This window comes from Teleopsis dalmanni, chromosome 2 (genome assembly GCF_002237135.1).
Source record: "Teleopsis dalmanni isolate 2A chromosome 2, ASM223713v2, whole genome shotgun sequence".
NCBI lineage: Eukaryota > Metazoa > Arthropoda > Insecta > Diptera > Diopsidae > Teleopsis > Teleopsis dalmanni.
Window position 1 is genome coordinate 22,443,073 of NC_051847.1, and position 9,937 is coordinate 22,453,009.

Sequence of the window (9,937 nt, forward strand, 5' to 3'; positions counted from 1 at the left end):
TTATCAGATCTCCTCGGCTTTAACTGGATGACCAAACGGTTTAACTTGGATATGTTCAAAAATGGCATAACTTTGAAGGCTTCACAGTAGGCAATAGATGTCAGAGTAGAAATGTTGATAGTTGTATCACCATCGATCCTTTCTAACTTATCAGATCTCCTCGGCTTTAACTGGATGACCAAACGGTTTAACTTGGATATGTTTAAAAATGGCATATCTTTGAAGGCTTCACAGTAGGCAATAGATGTCAGAGTAGAAATGTTGATAGTTGTATCACCATCGATCCTTTCTAACTTGACTCTAATAATCTAACAAATAAATCCGCCATCGTCGTTAAAAATTTTTTAAAGATGATATAAGTAGATGAAACAGAAGCTAATCGAATCCTCCTCAATTAGCTCAAAAAGCTATTTTGATTCCACATTCCTCGTAATTGTGTATAGAAGATTAAGCATATTAGAACCACCCGGAATCATTGATCTAGCCAATTCTAATATAAATATTGTTGAGTGAGTTAAAGAAAGGAATGTCCGAAACCTTTATCCCACATTTAAATAAACCTGAAAACAAATACAACAGCTGTTGTTATAATTCGGCAAGGCAAACTCAACCTAGCTTCATGCTGGCCTATAATATCCGTTAGAACTGATATGATCTAAGAGACCTCCGATTTGCTCCTCTGAAGCCTGCTATCAGTGGTTTTGTATTTAAAGTATGTAAGAAATAAAGAGATGTAAGCCTAACTTCTTTACAATAAGTCCCCATATGTCAATTTAGGTCTATGACTGACAGGAGCAGGAATTGAAACGGGAGGTTACATGAAAGAGGCCGAAGCCTTGTTAATTCATCAGCGTGCTTGTTCCACGTTATATTTGCATGACCGGAAACTCAAACCAGGGTTATCTTGGAACTACTATTTCATCTTAAGCTGATAAATCGCATACATTTGTAAACGATTTTGGAAGAGATGTAGATTGCTGGAATAGCCATAATGTACACATCTGATAAAATATACATATTTTTCTTCGATGAAGAGGCTCTTACTGTGGTTAAAGCCTTTGTATGTTAACTTATTTAAGTTAATAATTATATTTATAAATAACTTGCATGTACCTTAATTAGAGAATTGTTCCCGTATTGCTACCACATTCTTCGCAGAAACCGCTAAAATAGAAGAGTAAATAATTAATTCATCCCACCGAATTTAAATAATAGGACTTTCTTCTTTACCGATGAACAGTCTGATAAAGAGAAAATGGAACCTGGCAGTTGCAAATGACTTAAGTGCCTTTCTTCTGTTATTGATAATTTAAAGAAACTAGAGGTAAGTACTTCTCTTAATCGTTTCTAGCGTAATGTAAACCGGTACCACCAGGGGCGCATTCAGGGAAGCACCAGAGCGAGGTAAACTGTCAGCTTTCTCGTTCCCTTCGATGTTCCTTTGTCCAGAACAAATGTGATACTTAACCACTGGTTTATTCTTTAAAAATTACTTGTTACTTTTCCACAAAGGAAATTACAAATAACTTAAATTATCTGATACAGAAATGTTATTCGCAGTTTGTTTTTTTTTTTTATATGTATTTCCTACATTTGTATACTTAATTCTCCTATTAAAAAGGAACGTCCAGTCAATAAACACATGAACAATTAAGAAGATACATAAATTTACCAAAGGACTAAAATCAATTAACTGCGGCAAAAAAGGTACATTTTTTATCATCAACCAAAGCTTAAAAAACAAGACAAAGGAAAATCTCAAGCGTACACCAGCAAAAATAATTATTAAACCCGCTAGAATCCTCAGTGAAGCACATTGACCAAGTCAGAAGAGACTTCTTGTTTCGCTTATACTGTTGGCAATAGTTTGGCTGCAAACAGAGCACTTATTGAATTGTTAAATTAAATAAATAAATTATTTTGGGGTGTGGAGAGGAGGGATTTATTCCCATATAATTTCACGTAATAATGGGACTATTAAGCATTAATTAATTAAATCTATTAGGCTGCGCCAGCAAACGTCAGCATCGAATTTAGTGCGAGCGCGCAGACCATGAACATGAACTTATCTCTGGGGTGCGATTACAATATAGGTTCGCTCCTATACTTGTTTATATTTTTTCAAAGTCGAGGAGTTGAGGGAGGCAGAAATGGTTTTTTGAATTTGAATTTGTAATTTTGTTAATTATTGTAAATCCCTTGAGACTTAATTGCGTTTGAAGTGTGACGTACTTAACTAAATTCGGCAGTTGGTAACAGAAAAGATAAGTTACAGCGTCGAATATTTTTGGTTAAAAAGCTTAATTGTTTATTTCGTAAATTAATAAAAAATAATTTAAATTGTCAATCATTTCTAAACGTAATTTTTTCTAATAAAGGCAATTGAGATTATGACAAGAATTATTTCAAAAATATAATTGGGCATTTGTAGGATGTGAGTAATTTTTGGTAATAAGTAATGTTATCGTAAATAAGTGAGAATATATTGATATGGAAGCTTAAATAAATGCTATATGTGTTATTTATTTTTAAAGGCTTATCAATGGGAATGCTGTAACAGAAAATAAAAATATCAAACTTTAAATGATATGAAATTTTTGCGTTTGTTATTAAAATTGAAAAACATATGTACATATAAGAATAATAGATAAGAGCACTACTACATAAAAGCGACATATCCCCCCCGATGAGCGGAACGTGTCCTAAGAAGGAATAAAGTCGTCCACAAAAATAAAATTAATGTCTCACAAGCAAAAATGACTTGACTGTGAAGTGGATGAGTAGCGGTAAATGACAGCAAATAAAGTGGTATAAAATGCGCACCGAAAACTCATTCAGTACTGTAACATCTAAGGTGCAGATTAATTAATCTATCAGGATGTATGATAAAGCCAAGGCTCACATCGACCTGTAAAACTATTTGATGATTACGAGTTTTCAACATGTATTTTTCAACATCTACTTCTACTCGTCACTGTTTTTTGACATCGTTTGTGTCAGCGGTTGTTGATACGCATTGCGTCTCTATGATTATTAGATTTGTTGATCCAGAGCTTTTGGTAGATGCTCTCATTGCTAAAATTTCTGTTTAGAACATTGTTTTTGTAGAATGTGTATTTTATTGAAATTTCGTAGGATATGTGTTTGTGCCATCTTCTATCAGTTAGTTCACCTGATGATTGTATACATCCTCTGCTTCTTATACTGATTTCAAAATGCTTCAGAGACTTTTCTGTTAAATATTGCTATACTGCTAACTAACATTCGTCTCATATAGCAACACCTTTCAGTATTATTTTGTTTGTTCTTAGCTTATAAAAGCACAATAAAGACAAAACGCAGAACATCTTCAAGTAGCTCGAACATCTTTTAGTAGCTTGAACATTTTCGAGTACTCGAACAACCTTATCCATTAAATTGGTTAAGCAACTGATCAAATTCGATTATACTTAATCTGGTCGAATGTTATTATGTTTGAGCATTTAACTTTTTATTCCTAAATCATTGGTTTACACACGTTGTCGTCCATTTTTATTAAGTTGAAAAAAATTATGATCCTACACATTAATAAAATTAATGAAATGCGTGTATATTTTATCGGATTTTTTCTAATTAATGCTTTAATATTTATTTTAATTTAAAAAAAATATTTTTATATAAATTTACATTATTTATTTTTCCAGCAGAAACAATTGATTTTTGCAGTTTATGTTGAACATAAATTTAGTATTTTTATATTATTTATTTTATATTTGAATATATCATAGAAAAATACCGTCACCAGTACGTATGTGGAAAATTATTATTGGACTAACTTATAATAAATGTAAACAAGCTGTTTGTCAGGAAAAAGTCTTAACAATGCATTAAAATGATTATATTTTCTATATATTTAATTAAGTTTACTAGATAATAAATTGAGATAAAACTACGTATATAAAATAAATAATTACCTTATGTGATTTCTAATTTATGAGTAAATGTTTATTCTAATGATTTAATTGTATATCAATCTATGTAATAACTTTAATATAAAGATTTTAATTGGTACATGATATTTGCTTTTGATCTAAAAGCGCTGCAAAGCGTATAAAATAGAAAAAGGTACGTATTTACAATTTTAAAAATCTAAAAATATTTTGGTTATTACTCTTATTGCTTTTTAACACTTATGCTTTAAAGAAATTATAATTTTTCTTCTTTAATAGAATTTAAATGCTGCTGCAAGTATTCACACCGTTGGCACTCTTTTGTTAATTGCTTTACTGCTGTTGCATAAAGCCGTTGTAGTTCAAGTAATCCCTGAAGTTCTTCATTAAGCGTATCCCGTTTTAAACGTTCTTCGTTGTATTTTTGGCGTACTTTCTCTTCAGTATGTTTAACACCAATCACAATTGTATCGAATTGTTTAATAAAATCCTCCCGTCCATGAGCAGTCATCATGCCTTCGTTGTAAGCTTCACATATAGAATTCAGTAGCGATAATTCCTTTTCCATATAACGTTTCTTATCATTTAAAGTATTAAAAAGAGTATAATATTGCTTAGTTTCAAGATGTTTGGCACTCACTGTAAAATATAAATTTTACCATTTAACTAATGATAGATCACATATGATAATATATTAAATCTAACTTACTTTCATTGTAAAGTTCGTGGAAACGTCGTTGATACTGAGTCAGTTCGGTGCGATCAGGTATTGAATCTAATTGCCGCTGTATTGCAACAATACCACGATTTTTCTTAGCTAATTGCAATTTAAGTTCTTTAATATACATTTTTTCTTTGCTAACCGCTAGGGCCTGTTCTTCCGGATTTTGTGCATTAAATGCTTCTAATTCACTGAAAATATTAGTATTTTTAAATTAAGCATATATAGTAATCATATCAAATTATCAAAAATATCTTACTCTATTTGTTTTTGCAACTCTGCTAAATCGTTTCGACAAAAATCTTTGAAATCAGATTCTTCTTTTTTTAAGTCATCGTGCATTTTAAGCAAATCTTGAACTTTTAATAAAACTCTATAAATAAGATATTTATTTATTATATATGTAATCTTATATAGTATATTTGCCATACGCTGGTTCTGTTTGTGCTTCAATTTTTTTGTAATCTGCCATTTGAGCATTTAATGTGCTTCGCTGTTTTTCTTCTATCTTTAACTGTTCCTCTTGTTTCAGTACTTCAGTCAATAGCTCTTCATTTTCCTTTTGATTTCTTATCAGTTTACGCTCCAATGCAGTTTTCGTTGCTTCCAATATTTTAAATTGTCCTTGTTCTGATAGTTGCTTGGCGTCAGTTTCCATTTCTTCTTTAAAATCTGCATAATGTTTATGCAAAGCTTTTCGCTCGACTGTATCAAGTGCTTTTGTCGGTCCAGCAAAATTCTAACAAATTACAAACATTTAAATTTCGTATCTTATTATCTTAGTACTACTCTTAAACGATAAACACAATTCAAATAATTAACTTAATTTATGTTTTAATAGTCTTTTCAAAATACCTAGTACCTTTTGCCATCTCGCCAGAATCCCAACAATCTGGTGTACTAATTGGTGTTTAACAACAATAATAATAACTTATTTAGATTGCTAAATTTAAATGTTTTGCTGCAATATGCAATAAATAAATTTAAGAAACATTTTATTATTATTCTAAGATATCAGAAAACACTGCGAACAAAGTAAATCTATTGTGTATAGACTTGGTTTTTTACTCTGGATAGTTAGGGTTGTTAAAACTATAAATAAAAAGAGTTGGCTTTAGGATTACTAAAAATCAAAAAGTGGCTATAAATATATAATTTGTTTGTAAACTTATTTTTTTTTTATAAATAAAATATCTGTATTAATACTTATAAGCATATTCAATTAAATTACTTCATTCAAATTTGCATAGATCGTTTGAAATATATAGTATAAGCTTCGATTGGTATATAACATTTATCGGTGGTCCAGACATTGTGGTGGTCAATAACAATAAAAATTATCACAAATATTATTAATATTATTTTATATAATAAAATTTTAACATAGTTTTTTATATAACTAAATTATCATTAAAATATTAATATCGGTTTTGCATTTGTGTCAATCGTTTAAAGATAGTACCAATTGTATATGTTATTCAATAAAAATAGAAATAAAAATTTAAACTTAATTATTTTTACCTCTTTTGAGACATACAAATTTTTAAGTAATTGATTAATATCGATCTGCAAATTAAAAACACAATGAAGCATAAACAAACACAAGCAAAAATGTAGAAAAATAAAAAATTTAAATATAAGTTTAGTTAACAATACAGAAAGCATTATTAAACATAATGTTGCGAACATTATGACACAAAATATGTTTTAATACATTACCTCATTATCAGTAATTGCATTAGAATCCGCATTAGGGTCAGTATTTTTGGTACTTAAGAGATTGGTTCCATTGCCAGGAAAACTTCTATAGCCATATTCCAAAAGTGTCATACGAACGCGTGTTTTTTCATCTTCGCTTGTGACTTCCCTCCGTTGGTACTGACGACTAGGATTATACAGTTCCTGTTTATGTGAATAATAAATTTATATAATAATTTATAAATGAAATTTTCATTTTTATTTTATTCGAAATTTATACCTGTATTCTTTTGATGTGTGCTGACGCAATGTATATTTTAGCTAAATTTTCCCTATCAGTTTTGTATTGATAATCGTTATGAAACTGACCAATAGCAAACTTTTTCAAACGTTGTGAACGTTCAGTACGATTCTCCACCTTAATGTTGAAATATATTATATATAAATTTATATTATTATTTGCAACAAATATTATTGATATTATTGATACATGTTGAATACCATATGTATTATAGAAAAAATATATTTGGTATTTAAGCTTTACATTACTTACTGATTTTTTAACAAGCCAGTGTATAACTGGATATATGCTAAGAAATTCAAGTCCTTGAATTTGGTGAGGTTCTATTAGAAAAGGGCACTTCATGTCTGGCAGCACGGTAACAATTTTTTCAACAAGCGCACTATATAATATAAAAATTTTTATGTATATAGTTATTTGATATTATTATTAAAACAAACATTTTTTGGCCAATTGTTAAATTTTCATGAAAAAGCAGATCCACGTCAACATCATAATCACAGCATTCTATACACCAGGTCATACCACCCACTATTTTGTCGAATGCTGATAAGCCTTTTATTTTTGCACGATAATAGCCTGCAGCAACTAGCATTTCGAATGTTTCCTCCTCTTTCGCGGCAGCATCCAAATCTTCACGCCTTTCAACCTAATTAAAAAATAATTGATTTTTATAAAATTTGTAGGAGAATCATTTAATTGTCTTACTTGCACTTCCCGGCCTTCTGCATCATAACGAGTTGCCAATTTAACATTAGGCAAATGTTTTGAAAATATATCACGATTTGCCATTAAAAAACTATTTACTTGTGTAATAAAAACTAAATTTATTTAAAAAAATCAAAACATAAATTATAAATCAAATTTCCACGCCATCGACGAAAGGAAAACTTCACTTCGTTTTGCAACACTAACATCTGATTATTGTTGTCAAAAATGTAAACAAAGCGAACATCAAATTTCGCCAATCAGCTGAAGTGAAAATCAAAATAACAGCATATGTCAAAAATTTTGAAACACGTTGAATTTCAGTATATTCAAACAATCTGACTTGTAATATATTATATATACTTAACATTTATGCCAATATATACAATTTGAAAATAAATATCTACCGCAAAAAATTTATTAATATTAAGTAACTTAAATCATAAAATTACAATTCTGTTCGAGAATTTATGGAGTGTTACCGCATTTGGCGCACTTAAAAAACTTAAATGAATTGCGTTTTCATGTAACGGATGTCATTGATATCTACATACATATCTACCCAGTAGCTTATAGTTATATTGATGCCAGAAGAATCATAATGACATCAATGCTTTAGTGATTATTTAAACAGTTTTAAAGAATCATAGGGGGAAATTTATTGCTTTATGCTATATTTCACCTCAATAATTTATAAAAAAATTTTATGTTTGTGTTATTTTATATAAGTATAAATACTTTATAGTTCATTTTTTTTATTTAATCATATGCATTCATATTATATAAGACTTCTTTATATAATATTAACTTATCAATTCAAAATAAATATAATAATAAAATATATATATAAACATATTCTTCACAAATATAAATAATTTTTATCAATAAAGCATCGATTCTTTCTTATGACATGCAATGCACAAAAATACGTTTACTTGGTATGGTTGCTTCTAAAAAATCGATGTATTTATTTTCATTTGGAACGTATTTGAAACTCATTTGAAATTTGTTGAAGCTCATTTGTACAAAATCAGCAAATGGAACTCCTTTGCGTATATTTGATTCTGTATACAGAAATCAGTCATTTGCTTCTCATTTGCGATTTTTGACCCGAATCAGTCATTTGAGACCAGTGTAAATGTCATATAATTCATCATCATATATTTTGTTAATTATGATCAGCATTCCCTTAAATAAAAGCAGTTATATAATTAAGCTCTCTTGACACAATTATTCGATAATATTTATATTGATTTTGGAGTTAATTGCGAAAATGTATTAAATACGATCATGTAAACCTACGTAAACGCACGTATAACAAAATTGTGTTTACCTATTTTCAAACAAAATAAAGCTGAGCTCTTAGATTGTCTGACAACAGTTGGACAATTGTATGGGTATGTATTTAATGAAGCAAAATAATTTTAATAATGTTGCATCAGATAACTTGCTACATCTTTAACATATCGCAACAAGAGTTAGGTGAGCTAGGGATGATAAAAAATTTTTTGATTTATTAACAAAAAATTTATCATCAATCCAAATTGTTTCCGCAAAAACACTCCTTATGTAAACTTGTTATTGAAAGTTGTATGACAAAAGAAGGAACAGATAAATAAACAAAATACAAATCCAAATACAACACTGCTCATTTGACAGTTCAGTAAACAGTTTGATACATGCAAAAGAGTATGTAAGTCAAATATTTCTAGGTTAAAGCGTGTCGGTGTTTTGTATCTGAAAAATTAACTTAAAATGCCGTATTTATGTTTGATTCAAGAAGAAATTGAAGATTACGTCGAATGCCTTAAAAATTCTCAAGATGATCTTTATACAGTGGTTGCGGTACCAATTGACAATAAGAATAATAAAAGTGTGGAAGGTGTAGAGGAAGATTTATATCCCGATACAATTCTTCCTTCTGAGAAATGGAACAATAAAATTATTCTTATGCTTTCTGATGATATAAATTGCGATTCCGAAGATACACAAGAACGCAAAATGTCTGAAGAAACTTTAGAGCGGGAAATATCTTGGGCAGCGCATTTACAATTTGCTGGATACGTAATGGTGCGCCTCAAAAATAAAAACAACACTAATTTAGCTCGTTTGCTCTCTAAATCCATTAAAGGTTAAATTTAGATATATAATATCATTAATAGATATATAAGCTATAAACTATTTATAGGTAACGTGATTGTTCGTGTTTTACTCAATGCACCAAAATCTGAACAAGATGGTTTTACTGGTAAGGCTTGTGAAAATGAGAATGAAGATATTCGATCTGAGTTTGATCCTTGGCATTGGTGGAAGAAATTTCATGCTCTCACCAATTACAGTCCTAAAGTCAAAGTAGTAGTTGAAGTTCATCCAAATGAAGTACCTTCAAAGCAGGAAGTACTTCGCTGGCTAGGCGAGCCTCTGGAGGGAGTAATTGTGCCATCTCAGATGTTTATCAAAAATGCAAATGATTATCCTGTATTGCCAAAGATTTGGCAAAGTGTTTTAATAGATTTTGTACAAATGCACAAAAATTTTTTCGTAACAACCACCAAATCCGATTGTGCTAAAAAGTTGTAT

The 9,937-nt window shown here is 29.6% G+C and overlaps 2 protein-coding genes across 3 annotated transcripts in view; one reads left to right on the forward strand and one right to left on the reverse strand.

The window, feature by feature from the left end:
• Positions 1–3,984: 3,984 nt before the first annotated feature.
• Positions 3,985–7,651, reverse strand: LOC119683052 (coiled-coil domain-containing protein 93-like). 2 transcript variants are annotated; one of them, XM_038096653.1, is made up of 10 exons: positions 7,358–7,651; positions 7,090–7,298; positions 6,902–7,031; positions 6,629–6,766; positions 6,370–6,552; positions 6,172–6,216; positions 5,082–5,389; positions 4,910–5,023; positions 4,639–4,841; positions 3,985–4,568 (listed from the first exon to the last, which is right to left on the reverse strand). In XM_038096653.1, exons 1-10 carry the CDS (start codon positions 7,439–7,441, stop codon positions 4,186–4,188), a joined length of 1,797 nt encoding a protein of 598 aa, XP_037952581.1. In that variant the 5' UTR covers positions 7,442–7,651; the 3' UTR covers positions 3,985–4,185. The 2 variants fall into 2 exon arrangements, with proteins under 2 accessions (XP_037952581.1, XP_037952582.1); XM_038096654.1 differs by lacking the exon at positions 6,172–6,216.
• Positions 7,652–9,033: 1,382 nt separating this feature from the next.
• The window catches only part of LOC119674114 (protein arginine N-methyltransferase 5-like), a 2,915-nt gene continuing 2,011 nt past the window's right edge, over positions 9,034–9,937 (forward strand). The window contains exons 1-2 of the mRNA XM_038085238.1: positions 9,034–9,488; positions 9,546–9,933. Of these exons, the coding sequence (XP_037941166.1) occupies positions 9,113–9,488; positions 9,546–9,933 (764 nt within the window). The 5' untranslated portion in view covers positions 9,034–9,112. The remainder of the gene's footprint in view (positions 9,489–9,545; positions 9,934–9,937) is intronic.